This window comes from Podarcis melisellensis, assembly GCF_964234715.1.
Source record: "Podarcis melisellensis genome assembly, chromosome: 16".
NCBI lineage: Eukaryota > Metazoa > Chordata > Lepidosauria > Squamata > Lacertidae > Podarcis > Podarcis melisellensis.
Window position 1 is genome coordinate 30,104,030 of NC_138533.1, and position 15,968 is coordinate 30,119,997.

General features: G+C 46.7%; 1 protein-coding gene across 1 annotated transcript in view; it reads right to left on the reverse strand.

Moving 5' to 3' along the window:
* The window catches only part of TXNRD2 (thioredoxin reductase 2), a 65,880-nt gene extending 51,719 nt beyond the window's left edge, over positions 1–14,161 (reverse strand). The window contains exons 1-4 of the mRNA XM_081893382.1: positions 14,037–14,161; positions 5,863–5,928; positions 2,523–2,579; positions 519–663 (exon numbers count right to left, since the gene is read on the reverse strand). Coding sequence (XP_081749508.1) covers positions 519–663; positions 2,523–2,579; positions 5,863–5,928; positions 14,037–14,115 — 347 coding nt within the window. The 5' untranslated portion in view covers positions 14,116–14,161. The remainder of the gene's footprint in view (positions 1–518; positions 664–2,522; positions 2,580–5,862; positions 5,929–14,036) is intronic.
* Between the last annotated feature and the right edge of the window lie 1,807 nt (positions 14,162–15,968).

Here is a 15,968-nt window from a genome sequence, read left to right on the forward strand (position 1 = left end):
TCCTGAAGCCTGGAGAGCGAGTCAGCGAAAGCCTGCATTCGCTCCATAGGACACACACACACATTTCCCCTTCATTTTTGGAGGGGAAAAAGTGCGTCCTATAGAGTGAAAAATATGGTGTTTTAAATGTACAATGCAGATGTGGCTTAAGTCAGTCTAGGACTGCTGCCCACATCCTATCCCCATGAACTCCAGGCCTCTGCAGAACAAGATGCGAGGCATTGGGGCAGAGTATTGTGTGTATTGGACAGATTGCGTCCAGGTTTGTTATCCCAGAACAAATGACCACAGTTCTTAGTTATTCCAGAAGAAATGTGGTGTTCCCTCCATCACATATATGTGGAACACCATAAAGTAAGAATGGGGAATCTGTGGGCTTCCAGATGTTGTTAAGACTCCAAATTCCACCACTTCCAGCTGGCAAGGCCAGTGGTCAGAGATGATGGGAGTCGTAGTTTAGAAACAACTACAAATTCCCCCATCCCTTCAGTAAAGCAGATAAATGGGATTCAGTTTACCAGTCATGATTCACAGGATAGGATACATTCCAGCCATAGCGCTGGGCGTCTTTGAGAGAACTTCCCAGGAGAGCTGCTTGGTGCATCAGCTTCTTAGGAATGCAACCAACGTTCACACAGGTTCCACCAAGACCCCATTTGGTTCCTGCGGAAAAACATAAAAAACGGACGCATGTGTTCAGTGCCCCAGCCTGTCCTTAAAACGACATACCGTATGTTTTGCTCTATAAGATTCACTTTTTCCCTCCTAAAAAGCAAGGGGAAATGTGTGTGCGTCTTATGGAGCGAATGCAGGCTGCGCAGCTATCCCAGAAGCCAGAACAGCAAGAGGGATTGCTGCTTTCACTGCGCAGCGATCCAGCTTGCTATTCAGGTTTCTGAGATTCAGAATATTTTTTTTCTTGTTTTCCTCCTCCAAAACCTAGGTGCGTCTTCTGGTCTGGTGCGTCTTATAGAGCGAAAAATACGGTATATAAATATTGTTAATATTTGAATTTATGCTCCACCTTTCCTCCCCAAGGAGCCCGGGGCGGCAAAGAGAAATACAACTTAAAGCAAATACAACACCATCTGAAAACAGTGAAAACTTCCTAAAACCAATCTGTATTTTGCTTCATATTGTTACGTGACACTCCAATCTTTGCTGAGCCGCTACACGAGATTCCAGTTGGTGTAGGCGTACCTTTGGCAATGAGGCAGGATGACGGCTATAGTGTATTGATCACATAAGGCTTATTTACACATTTATAAAATCATAAAATTGGTGAGTTGGAAGGGACCACTAGGGTCATCTAGTCCAACCCCCTGCAATGCTGGAATCTTTCGCCGAACATGAGCTTACTTATGGAGGGGCTCGTAGCAGCAGCACCCCAAGATGTGACAGCTTATTTCATAGCAGCAGCAATAAAAACCCGGCACCATCTTCTCTCTGCAGCCTATCCTGTGCTTCAGGACACAACCTAGCTTTACTGTTCTTTTCTCTGCTTCCTGGTTACATCCCTTTTGACCCCAACCCTATAGCTTCCCAGCTTTCCATTTCTACCTCAGGAAGAGGCCTCACATCTGCATTCTCACGCCTATTTCCTTTGATCCTGTGTTGTGTTAATGCCTAATCCTTTGATGCTCTGAACTCCCTAATAGTTTCTCCCCCCTCAGGCATTCACCTCACAAAGAGCTCTGGGCTACTCCATTAACACTTGTTGATTTTGCTAGGATCACAATGTCCAAGGCACAACTCATGAAGCCATTCCTGGGTTAGCTCTTCACATATGCTAATTCCAGGGGGTTGACAGCGGCTAACCCCTCTCTTAAATACGCAGGAGTCTGGCTATTGCCAGTCATAATGAATGAATGAATTTATTAATACGGTCACAGACCAGCGTCAACACACACAATATCACAGATCATAAAAATTATCAGAAATACAAGGGACAATATGAATAAAACAAGGCTTTAAATATAAAAATTAAAATTAATTGTTAGTGTGTCCCCTGTAATTAACATTTAGGGGTTTGAACATTATGGGATACCACTTGCTTCCTGCGATTGATTGCAGACGCACAGAATTTAGCTACATTTAATGTAGTCTTGGGATTCTTGTCCTCTAGCAGTAGTTTTAAACTATGGTATTCCGATTCTTTCCTGGACTTTTGCAAAACAGGTGTAATAAAAGTCAAACGTATATCCTCATAAAGACGACAACGTAATAGTACATGTGAAGCAGTTTCAACTTCCAACGAGCCACAAGGACAGACCCGTGCTGTGTATGGTTTACCCTCAAATCTGCCCTGAAGTAAGGCAGAAGGAAGAACGTTAAATCTGGCGAGGGTAAAAGACCGTCTGTATTTGGGTACCTGAAGACCTGACAGATAGTTAGCTGGAGAGAAACCTCTTCCATGGAGCCAGTCATAACGTACCACTTCAAATTAAATCCTAAACATTTAGCAACCACAGATCCATAACAATATATTACATGAGGGTGATGATGACCAAATTGTTTCTTACCTTTTGGAGATGGTTCCACATAATCTAACACAGCTACCTTCTTTCCAAATTGGGAAGCTTCAGAAATAAAAAGAAATCGCACAGTTATTTTAAAGGAAAGAGCAAGGCATCAACATTAGGGTGCCAATGTTGGGGGGGGGGGAGGTTTTTGCTTTGGTGAGTTACTGTATTTTTTGCTGTATAAGACTTACTTTTTCCCTCTTAAAAAGTAAGGGGAAATGTGTGTGCATCTTATGGAGCGAATGCAGGCTGTGCAGCTATCCCAGAAGCCGGAAGAGCAAGAGGGATTGCTGCTTTCACTGCGCAGCGATCCCTCTTGCTGTTCTGGCTTCTGAGATTCGGAATATTTTTTTTCTTGTTTTCCTCCTCCAAAAACTAGGCGCATCTTGTGGTCTGGTGTGTCTTATAGAACGAAAAATACGGTAGTTTTGCCACTGCCTGTACCCAACATCCACCCCACCTTACTGTAATCACAGCACACTCAATTTCATTTCACTTCATTCTCACTTTTAATTTGTATACCGCCTTTCTATATTACTATGAATAAGGCAGTCTATAAGCAGAACAAACAAACAAACAAACAAACAGAAAATACAATGGTCACACACATCCTAAAAATTTGATCCAATACAAAGAATCATAGAAGCATAGCTATAAAATGAACAATAAAGTAATATCCAATAGCCCATTAGAATACACAATAACTTAAATTTAGAATACAGTAACAGAATAAATTAAGTAACCAAGAGCTGGCCAAGACGCTGTTCCCTTATTTTCATTCTGAATTTCAGTTATGGTAACTTTGCTGTCACATTATGATGTTCCACAATAAATCAGGCCAGAGGTAGCCAATGTACCGTAGTTTTATGTGTATAAGACTAGTTGTGTTTTTTTTACCCAAAAACAAGGTTTAAAAATTGGGGGCGTCTTATACATGGGTAGTGGGTAGGGGTGACGGGTGATTGGCTGCAACCGCGAGCTGCAGATTGTCACTGGCGAACTGAAGTGTGATTGGCGGCTGTGGCGAAGGGTCGCTTTGTATTGGCTGTGGGAAATGGGTGTGTGATTGGTTGCTGCGTCAAGAGCTGCTATTTACTTCCACTGTCGGTGATTGCGTAGACATTTGTAGCAGATGCGAGCAATTGCAATCATCGGGCTAGTGATTTACTGCACCCCCCCCCAAAAAAACTCAACAACTCTTCTCAATCCTCCCCCCAAAAAGTAACAACTTTGGGCCATTTTCTGAAATCGGAGTCCCCAAAATAGGGGGTGTGTTATACAAGGGGGCGTGTTATACACAGAATAGTACGGTAATCACTCTCTGGATGTTTTGGGCTATAATTTCCATCAGTCCCAGCCAGCACAGCCAATGGTTAGGGATGATTGGAGTTGTGGTCCAACAAAACCAGGAGGGACCACTTTGGCTCCTACATTAAACACTACTGTTGCTTGACTCTTAATTGCAGCCTCTGGGATGTGGCAGAGGGGCAAAGGGCCTCCATCCTCCCTCTTAAGCTGCTCTTTGCCTATGGCACCATCCATGTCTTCCTGCCCCTCTTCCTCATCTGACAACACCTGCCGCCCCAGCCCCAAGCCAGTCAGGGTAGTGGGAATCACAAGCCCTCCATTAAAGGCAATCTGGACAAGAAGTCGTCTGCAGCGCCACGAAGCAAAGGTGACCTAGGTTCTGCTGGACCACAACTCCCATTGTTCTTGACCATTGGTCAAGCTGGCCAGAGCTGATTGCAGTTGGGAGTCCAAAAACATATGGGAGAAACAGACTGGCTAATAAGCTAGAGCAACAAAAGGATGTGGGTGGTGCTGTGGGTTAAACCACAGTGCCTAGGACTTGCCGATCAGAAGGGTGGCGGTTCGAATCCCCGAGACGGGGTGAGCTCCCATTGCTCGGTCCCTGCTCCTGCCAACCTAGCAGTTCGAAAGCACGTCAAAGTACAGTGGTGCCTCGCAAGACGAAAAGAATCCATTCCGCGATTCTCTTTGTCTAGCGGTTTTTTCGTCTTGCGAAGCAAGCCCATTGACAGCTTAGCGGATTAGCGCTACAGCGGTCTAGTGGCTTCTAGCGATCAGCTGTTAAGCGGCTTATCAGCGGATCAGCTGTTAAGCGGCTTAGCGGCTTAGGAAAAGGGCAGAAAAAGCGGGAAAAAACCACGGGGACTCGCAAGATTTTTTCGTCTTGCGAAGCAACCCCATAGGGAAATTCGTTTTGCAAAGCGCCTCCAAAACGGAAAACCCTTTCGTCTAGCGGGTTTTCCGTCTTGCAAGGCGTTCGTCTTGCGGGGCACCACTGTACTAGTAGATAAATAGGTACCGCTCCAGCAGGAAGATAAAGACTGTCTCCGTGCGCTGCTCTGGTTCGCCAGAAGCAGCTTAGTCATGCTGACCACATGACCCGGAAGCTGTATGCCGGCTCCCTCGGCCAATAAAGCGAGATGAGCGCCGCAACCCCAGAGTCGGTCACGACTGGACCTAATGGTCAGGGGTCCCTTTACCTTTAGAGCAACAAAAGCAGCTGGGAGGATCACCCTTGGATGAACTGCCAACTAACACATTGCAATAATGATTTACAGGTGCGGACCTTGCTACAGCATGGTGAATTTCATTACCCCTTTTGGGTGAAATGCCAGGCAGAGATAATGTTGAGATAACTCAACCCAAGGAGAGCCCTGATAATAAATCGGGCCAAAATCCAGCACCTTGTTCTCAGAATTGCCAACCAGATGCCCACAGGAAGCTCAAAAGGTGGACCTGGGTGCCACAGTGCTCTGCCCACCTGAAATTCCTAGCAAAATAGATATTTAGAGGCATAGTGCCCGCAACAGTGGAGACATAGCATAGCCATTGTGGCAAATAGCCACTGATAGACTATCCACATCTCTGTATGCCCTGCCTCCTTCCCTCAGGAAAACCTGATCTTTAGAGCTCAATCGGAACAAACAGCAATCGGGTTTTCTGTGGTTAGTCATTTGTTCCGATCTCAGAACCAAAGAGCAGGTTTTCCAGGGTAAGCAGAAGGGGGAAGGTGGAACCGCTTTGACCCATGCCTAAAAAAATGTGGTTCTAGTGGGAAACAGTTCAGACCACAAGTGGAAGTGTGGACAAGCCCTTTGGGCTTAATGTGGATTGTAAGCCCCTTCTTCCTCCTTTAATTCTCCCTCGTCTATGCAGAGTCCTCCTCTACCCCCTGCTCTCCCACAGTATTTGTATTCCATCGATTTATAGAACAGTGCTATGATGTTGAAAGTTTTATTCTTGACCCCTTTGGCAATTATCCCGGGCAAAGTTAGGGCGCCCCACAACTGCGCTTGATGCCATGAATTACCTTCTTTTGCGCAAGCAAGGCCGCCAGATCCTCCCCCGACGACTAGGAGATCATACTCATGCTTCTCTGAAAGAGAGAAAGGAGAGATTTTTTTCATTTATTTTAATAGCACAATCCAGGAGAGATGATGCTAAGTATCTGAAGAGGCAGCCTGATATTTGGTTGGTCTATTTACGGGACTCGTATTTACGGGACTGCCTCTCCTGGTCTGCCCCGCAGAGGACCTTAAGGTCCATGAATAATCATAGTTTAGCGGTCCTGGGCCCTAAAGAAGTCAGATTATCTTCCACCAGGGCCAGGGCCTTCTCAGTGATGGCTCTGACCTGGTGGAATGCTCTGTCCCATGAGACCAGGGCCCTGCAGGATTTAACCTCCTTCTGCAGGGCCTGTAAGACAGAGCTATTCCGCCTGACTTTCAATTTGAATTTAGCCTGATCTTTTATTCCCCTTCCTTCCCTCCCCCTACCTTTTTTTATGAAGATTACCCGCTCTGGGACCCCACAGCTAATTCTCCCCTGGTCTCCTCGCTGGCCCAAATAGGACTAATTTAGCCAGCTAGCCCTGGTGATCACCTAATGTTTATTGGATGGATTTTCCCCTAAATTGATTTTTGAACTTTGAATTTATTGTTATTGTTATTATGCTGTTTTTTGTTGTATCACAATTGTGTTTTAAATTTGTTGTTAGCTGCCTTGAGCCCGGTTTTCTGAACTGGGAAGGGCAGGGTATAAATAAAAATTCATTATTATTATCTTGGCGGGGGGTGGCTGCAGGTTGCTTGTCCTGCGGTACATGGAGTTGAACAGGTGCTGGGAACCTTTTGTTCTTCAGATGTTGCTGAACTACAACTCCCATCAGCCATAGCAAGCGTGGCCAATGGCCAGGGATGATGGGAGAGGTAGTTCTGCAACATCTGGAGGGCCCAATGTTTCACACACCTGGAACAGAACTTTCAGTAATGCCCTGGTTCACATATAACAGTTAACCATGGTTTAGTTTAACCATACAGTGGTGCCTCGCAAGACGAAATTAATCCGTTCCGCGAGTCTCTTCATCTTGCGGTTTTTTCGTCTTGCGAAGCACGGTTATTAGCGGCTTAGCGGCTATTAACGGCTTAGCAGCTTTAAGAAAAAGGAAACAAACTCGCAAGAACTCGCAAGCCATAGGGAAATTCGTCTTGCGGAACAACTCAAAAAACGGAAAACTCTTTCGTCTTGCGCGTTTTTCGTCTTGCGAGGCATTCGTCTTGCAAGGTACCACTGTAGTTAAAGTCGATTGTCTGAACCACCCCCTTGGCTTAACCATGGTTTATGGTATCAGTATTTGGAGGGTTCCCCCCGCCCCCAATAATGCTCCTATTTTCAGCTGTTAAATTGTAGATGCTGTGAAGCGTATCACAAATCTCTCCCCCCCTTTTTTTTTTTTGCTGAGCTTCAGAATGACAGACAGAAACAGAGAGAATCACAGAGAAATTTCTTTGCAATGGGCCTGTTTGTGCTCTTGCAAGGCTGTTGCAACAGTAGAAAATATTACCTCAGCTTTCCCCACCCATTATAGGCAGGAGCATGCAGGAAAAGTACAAAACAGCTCTAAGCAAGGACATCTCATAACCTGGCACTGAGAATCTAGAAATTTCCAAATCGAGCATGCTGACTTAGGAAAACAATGCAGAAAAGGCATGTTTTAATTGCATTCTCGGATGATAAGTCATCATAAAACACAGGGAGACTCTTATGACAGGAGCTGGGTCAAAAGTGTCCCCAAATTTCCATCTGTTTATTTGTGCCGGGGAGAGGGAGACTAACCCCGCCTGTCACATATTTCAGTGACCGAAATGGTTACGACGGAGGGGGAAAAACAGCTTTGTGGTCTGCGCTCTTTAAGAAGGCCTTGGGAATTGTTTGAGAGGGAAAAGGTTGTTTTTTTCTTGAGGTTTATTTGCCAGATAGGCCGTTGTGCAAAAAACAAGCAAACACCAAAGCAGTGATTATTTTTAAGCCTGGCACATTATCATCGCTGGGTGCACAAGGGAGGAAATGAGATTTAGCCAAAAAAAAAAAAGAAACCCTATCAACCATCAGATTGCTGAAGTTTTCCTGAGAAGCACAGACAGTATCTGAATCGAGTCAGCCCTCCCCGAGTCGCCTCAGACGGCCCCCAAAATTGGCCAGATTGCATAACTGCAAAGCAAATATCATAGAATCAGAGGGATGGAGGGAATGTTACAGGCCATCAAACCCAAGCGGATGTGACAGCCGGCTGCTTCAACTCCTGGCTTCCAAAGCAGACTGGTTTCTCTACTGCCTGTCTCTCACACCTTTAGCATCTTCCCGGCAGGCAAAAGAGGGAAGAGGAAAAAAAGGTAAGTAGGAGGACTGATAATAGGTTGGACATTCCCTAGGTTATTGGGTGTGGCAGCTCAGTAACAAGGTTTAGGGTGTGATTCTGTTTGCAGTTCCTATTTTAGTTTCGGGAAGCTTTTTAATTTTTAATAGATTACAGTGGTAACCTCGGGTTACAGACGCTTCAGGTTAGAGACTCTGCTAACCCAGAAATAATACCTCGGGTTAAGAACTTTGCTTCAGGATGAGAACAGAAATCGGGCTCCGGCGGCGCAGTGGCAGCAGGAGGCCCCATTAGCTAAAGTGGTGCTTCAGGTTAAGAACAGTTTCAGGTTAACAACGGACCTCCGGAACGAATTAAGTACTTAACCCGAGGTACCACTGTATTGTATTTTAATATTCTGTTGGAAGCAGCCCAGAGTGGCTGGGGAAACCCAGCTAGATGGGCAGGGTATTATTATTATTATTATTATTATTACAGTGGTACCTCAGGTTAACTGTTCTTAACCTGAAGCACCATTTTAGCTAATGGGGCCTCCTGCTGCTGCTGCGCTGCTGGAGCCCGATTTCTGTTCTCATCCTGAAGCAAAGTTCTTAACCCGAGGTACTATTTCTGGGTTAGTGGAGTCTGTAACCTGAAGCGTATATAACCTAAAGCGTATGTAACCCGAGGTAAAGGGAAAGTAAAGGGACCGCTGACCATTAGGTCCAGTCGTGTCCGACTCCGGGGCTGCGGCGCTCATCTCGATTTACTGGCCGAGGGAGCCGGCGTACAACTTCTGGCGGACCAGAGCAACGCACGGAAACGCCGTTTACCTTCCCGCCGGAGTGGTACCTATTTATCTACTTGCACTTTGACGTGCTTTCGAACTGCTAGGTTGGCAGGAGCAGGGACCGAGCAACGGGAGCTCACCCCGTCGCGGGGATTCGAACCACTGACCTTCTGATCAGCAAGTCCTAGGCTCTGTGGTTTAACTCACAGCGCCACCCGCGTCCCAACCTGAGGTACCACTTTATTATTATTATTTTAGGGAGGGGCTGCAGCTTAGTGGTGGAGCACCTGGTTCACATTGCGGAAGGTCCCGGGTTCAAATCCCCAGCATCTTCAGTTAGGGCTGGGTGAGACCCCCTTGTCTGAAACCCTGGAGAGCTGAAGTCGGTCAGTGTATAAGACAATACTGAGCTGGATAGGCCAATGGTCTAACTCTGTTCCTATGTATTTAGTATTATCAGAATAACCGTCTATTGGATTTCTTACCTATCCTTCACTGCAAAGTCCCAGGGGAGGTGGAAACAATGCAAAAATATAAGATTAAAAAAATATAAAAATGCAAGATTAAAATCGGTTAAGACAGTTGGCAGTCAAAAGAATATACCGCATTGCAGGGGGTGCAAAAGAATCTTCCCTTGCAAGGCTGATCTCTATAAACACAGACTCAGACTGCGTACACACATTACACTTAACGCATATGGCTTTCCCCAAAGAATGCTGGGAACTGTAGTTCACCCTCACAGAGCTATAGTTCCCAGCAGCCTTAACAAACTAGATCCTTTGGGGTGAGTCAGGTGAGTCAGCTCAGAAGCAGATCCTGCTGTGGCTCGAAGGACCTCCCCGCCAAATTAGCAATGTTGATAAGTACCGTATTCAAATTGCTACAATCTTTTAAAAATGGGCCTAACTGTATTTTGAATGTTGTACCACCGCAGTGACTGGATGGGTGCTCACATCAAGGAAACTCCCCTCCCCCCAAAAAGCTTTAAAGTTTTTAAAACTAGATTGTTCTTCAGTTTCATTAATTTGTACTTGATCGATTAAAGATTAAAGTTGTGAATTGCTCAGAGATGGTGGTTAATTGGGCTGTACAGTGGACGCTCAGGTTGCGAACATGATCTGTGTGGGAGGCACGTTTGCAACCCACAGCGTGCGCAACCCTCAGCGCCACGTCTGCGCATGTGCGGGTTGCGATTCAGTGCGTCTGCACGTGCGCAAAGTGCAATTTAGCGCTTCTGCGCATGTGCGACCGCTGAAACCCAGAAGTAACCCATTCCTGTACTTCCGGGTTTCGGCGGGTCCATAACCCGAAAAAACGCAACCTGAAGCGTCTGTAACCCGAGGTATGACTGTATATGAATGTGCCAACCAAAACAACAAATCTCCCCATAAGCATAGCATAGTAAGAGCCATTTGACAGTGGAACAGACTGCCACAAGAAATGGCGGACTCTCCTTCCTTGGATGTTTTTAAGCAGAGGTTGGATGGACATCTGTCGTGTGTGATCAAGCTGAGATTCCTGCATTGCAAAGGGTTGGACTAGATGACCCTTGTGGTCCCTTCCGACTCGACAATTCTATGATTTTGTATCCGGTAAAAGGCAAGTCTACAATAGTTCTCCCTGACATCTACACAGGAAGATTTATTTGCAATAGTGCATCTAGTCATGGGAGTGAACACCTGCAGTTTGAAGAGCTACAATTCAGAAACAAGTTACCGTATTTTTCGCTCTATAAGACGCACCAGACCATAAGACGCACCTAGCTTTTGGAGGAGGAAAACAAGAAAAAAAATATTCTGAATCTCAGAAGCCAGAACAAGAGGGATTGCTGCGCAGCGAAAGCAGTGATCCCTCTTGCTGTTCTGGCTTCTGTGATAACTGCGCAGCCTGCATTCACTCCATAAGACACACACACATTTCCCCTTACTTTTTAGAAGGGAAAAAGTGAGTCTTATAGAGCAAAAAATACGGTAATCCCTACGGTAAGAACCAGGCCTTGCCACCCGGATAAAGTAAACAATAATGCTTGGAACAACCTCTTTGCCTAGTCAGCTGGAGCGAATGCGAATCACAGCCAGGGAATCAAGCAAAGAGCCGAATTACAGTTGGTTACAGAAGAAAGGTACATGGGCAGGTGAGTGAAAATATGGTAGCATTTGTGACAAGGCCCCTCACAGAGACACCTTTCAGAGGAAGAATGTAATCGTGCAAAATTATTTCATAGCTGACACATTTTAAGCTACTACAACAAGAGGAAAGCTCTTGTGGAGACTTGCATATAGGCCTGGTTTGCACACACAAGTCAAACCATGATTTAGTGTGAAGACAGGAAAGAGATTACAGATGCTGCTACACTCCGGGAAGCTTACGCCAGGCTTATCTGGCTTTTGTGTTACTGAAACCCAGGCTTGCGGTTTAGTTTCCTCCAGACTAACCACAACCTGTAAACCCCAGAACAAACTGGGAGCCCACAGGTTCACACTAAACCATGGTTTGGCGTGGAGTGCTGCGGAAGCAAGCACACAGACCCATTGCAACATAAGCTATTGTGGACAGAGCACAAAACAGTGGTTGGTCTTTTAAGATGTCACTGCATTTTTGTATTTTATTTCATAGCTGGGAACCCTATCATTTGCAGGTCTATGTAGATGGCAGGCCATCAACTGTTGACAGAAATCAATTATTTGTATTTACAAAGGGGTACTTTGTTGATATAACTGTCCCACTTGACAAAGCCTGAAGGATTTGGGCCTAGCATACTTTAAGGACCATCTCAGACCTTTTATCCCAGCTCAGTCACTGAGATCAGAGCCTAAATGGCCTTTGACTTTCAAGTGTCTCTTAAAAACCTTTTTATGCCTTTGTAGCAGTTTAACTTTTTTTTTTGAATAGCCAGTACACCCCTGAGCATTTTAATTTTATCTTTTAAATGGTGTTTTAGGGTTCAACACTGTACACCTCCTTGATAAACTCGTATTTCTGGCGGTACAGAAATACTTCGGCAAACAACTAAAACTCTTCCTTTCGACCTGTTAAATTAATCTGAGGACTGGCAGATCCAAATATGTAAATAACCATCATGGTACCCACTCACTGTTTTTGTGTGTTATTTCTAATTTCTTGATAGCTTAGGCGCCAAGGCAGGAAGTACAGTAAGTACATCTAAGATACGTGCTCTGAAACACCCTGCCTATAATTGGCAAGGCAGGCATTCAACAGGTGGAGCATTCCAGGCACTTGGTTTGGGCCCCTCTTCCCTATCCTGGCAGAAGTCTAACTGGTAGAGCATGGTGTGGCAAGGCAGGCATTCAACGGGTGGAGCATTCCAGGCACTTGGGTGGGACCCCTCTTCTCTACCCTAGTAGAAGTCCAACTGGTGTGTGTGTGTGTGTGTGTGTATATATATATATATATGCAGGTTTTGGTGTCCTCGGGTGTCTTCCCGTGTAAAAGTTGGGGTGTCTAGGCGACGTTTCGTCGTTTCGTCGAAACGTCGCCTAGACACCCCAACTTTTACACGGGAAGACACCCGAGGACACCAAAACCTGCATTCCTGTACCCGTGAAAATCTACGAAAGCATATATATATATATATATATATATATATTATAATAGCTGTCAACGTTTCCCTTTTCTTGAGAGGAATCCTATTCAGAATAAGGGAATTTCCCTTAAAAAAGGGAAAACGTTGACAGCTATGATATATATATATATATATATATATGCTTTCGTAGATTTTCACGGGTACAGGAATGCAGGTTTTGGTGTCCTCGGGTGTCTTCCCGTGTAAAAGTTGGGGTGTCTAGGCGACGTTTCGACGAGGTCTCACTCGTCATCTTCAGGCTGGTGCTTTCGGCTTCTTGTTACTGGAACAGAGCAGGATCTCAGTGTTTGAGTTCCTATAAATACTGTTGAGGGGGTGTGGTGTATAGCCTCCAATGTTCTGGGCAGAGAGGAAGTTCCCAGGCTAGTGTGCCTTTTCTTCTTTTGCTCCTTAATTACTTGAGGGATATCTTGAGTGATTTCTTGAGTGATATCCTGAGTACCACTTAGGTGGGTCATTAGGTGTGGATTAGTTGCTAAAGTCTTTGTGTCTTGACCTCTTGAACTTTGTGAAGAGTTTTCTGAGAAGATGGCTGTACTGCACTTAGTTGTGCTCTGGCTTGGCTTCGTGTATAGGGGCGAGCTGTGGTTTTGTGGCCTGTGTCAGCCAGATCTGTGTAGGGATTGCAGGGGGGTGCAGCATCCGGAGGTGCCACCATGGTTTGGCTACTGGATGGTGTCTGTAATTTATCTGTGGAGAGGGTCTGGGTTTGGGTCTGGTGTGGTTGATTGGTGATAGCGTTCTGTGTGCCTCTGGATCTGGTGTCAGTTTTTGTGGGGAGGGCTAATTTCCAGATGTCTGGCAAGCGGGATGTGTCGTCACGCTTGTTCATGTTGTGAGGGTGTTTCTCTATCTCGATGGCTTCCATGATTATTCTCTTGTGGTGATGTTCCATGTTAAAGAGCAATTTGGAATCTGCAAAATTAATTTCGTGTCCTGTTTCTTTCATGTGTTGGAAAAGAGAGGAAGTTTTTTCTTCTTTTTTGACGACACCCGAGGACACCAAAACCTGCATATATATATATATATATATATACACATATACACACACACCCTGCTTCAGTGTAGAAAAAAACACAAAGCAGCCCCCCCCCAAAAGATAAAGCAATAAAAGTATCCCTTAAAAAATTAGGACCAGTTAAAAACATACAGAAAGTTAAGACCACAATAAAATAGACTAAAGCTGGCACAGATTTTCTAAGCGTAATAATGACCATTGCTGGCTGCTCTTTTTCTTCCCTGCCTCCTACTGTCGTGGCTTAAACCGGTGGTGTAGCAGGCAGGAATTCAACAGGCAAAGCCTCCCCCAATAGGGGAGAATGCAAAGGCTGGGAAGGCTTCCCCGGTTGGATTCCTGCCTGCCAGGGTCCTCTCCTCTCCAGCCCAGCTTTGCAGAGGCGCCTGCTCCGTCTCCGCCCGCCTGCGACCCCCGCCGACCATCGGGGATCCCCGTACCTGAAGACAGGGCCCGCGCTGTACGGCAGAGCCCGGGCTTGCGTAGGAAGCGCGGGCTCGCTCGGCACAGCGCCGCCATGCTGCTGTACGGCAGCCCAGCTCCCCGCGAAGACCCCGCCCTCGGATCCGGGGCTGCCCGCGCGAGTGCCTGGCTGCCTGCTCGCGCCGCCTCAGACGCCCCGTCGCCGAGGGAGGAGGAGGAGGAGCCAGGCGGGCGGCGCGGAGAAGGGCCGCCTTCGGTGCCGGGTAGGTGAGACTCGCGGGGGAGGAGTCCGCGGTGGGAAGGGCCCTGCCCAATGGGTGGGGCCGGAGAGGGAGGGGCCACTCACCTCTCCTCTTTCCTGGCAGAGGTTCAACTGGTAGAGCACAGGTTGGCAAAGGCAGGCATTCAACAGGTGGAGCATTCCAGGCACTTGGGTGGAACCCCTCTTTTCTACCCTGGCAGAGGTCCAACAGGTAAAGCACAGCTTGGCAAGGAAGGCATTCAACAGGTGGAGCACTCCAGGCACTTGGTTTGGCCCCTCTTCTCTACCCTGGCACAGGTTGGTAGAGTAGGGCTTGGCCAAACAGGTGGAGCAATCCAGGCACTTCGTTTGGAGCCCTCTTCTCTGCTCTGGCAGAGGTCCAACTGGTAAAGCACAGCTTGGCAATAGCAGGCGTTCAATAGGTGGAGCATTCTAGGCACTTGGGTGGGACCCCTCTTCTCTATCCTGGCAGAGGTTCAACAGGTAAAGCATAGCTTGGCAAGGAAGGCATTCAACAAGTGCAGCATTCCTTCGTGCAGATAGCAGGTCGGGAATGGCTGGAAGGGGGTGGTTTTTGTTTACGCTGCATTGTTTGTGTGATTCTGCTTACTAAGAGGGACTTGTTGCTGTTTAGTCAGAGCACATCACAAGAGGAACAGGAAGGAAATGATGTCTGTGCAACGAAAGACAGGCATAGGCAAAGTTCAGACTACAATTCCCATCATCCCTGACTACTGGTCCTGCTAGCTAGGGATGATGGGAGTTGTAGTCCCAAAATGTCTGGATGGCTGAGTTTGGCCATGCCTGTCCAAAGATGTTGATCCCCCCATGCCTCCTTCCCAAAGCCCAGTGACTCCTTACCCAGCTTTAGGAAGGCAGCATGAGGGCTCGGGGGACGTCAAAGATTGCCGAGGGCCACCAAAAACGCTTTGAGGGCCACATACAGCCCTAAGGCCACGCGTTGGGCTGCCCTGAATTCTAGACAAAGGTCCCAGGTTTCCCCCTCCCGATATATGAGCTGACAGACAACCCAACCTGAGGGCAGTCAGCCCTGTATAGAATTGTGCATTTGAAAACATGCTCTACCAAAATGGAACCTCAAATCAAATCCTTGCAGGCTGCCTGGGTTACTCCCAGCATTCCCTATCGCTGCAACGTGACACAAAAACCCTGCACAAACGCTATGCAATAGAATAAAAGGTAAAGGGTAAAGGGACCCCTGACTGTTAGGTCCAGTCATGGCCGACTCTGGGGTTGCAGCGCTCATCTCGCTTTAGTGGCTGAGGGAGCCGGTGTACAGCTTCCGGGTCATGTGGCCAGCATGACTAAGCCGCTTCTGGCAACCAGAGCAGGGCACGGAAACGCCGTTTACCTTCCCACCGGAGTGGTACCTATTTATCTACTCGCACTTTTGATGTGCTTTCAAACTGCTAGATTGGACCGAGCAATGGCAGCTCACCCCGTCGCGGGGATTTGAACCGCTGACCTGATCGGCAAGTCCTAGACTCTGTGGTTTAACCCACAGCGCCACCCATGTCCTTATATGCAATAGAAAGAAATATCATTATCCCTACCCCATCCTCTGCCATCGCTCTCTCTCCCGGTGCAGGATTCATGTATAAGCTAAACACTCTCTTGGGGGCCCCAAAAAAATTTAAAGGAGAAAAACAACTGGATGTACATTTCC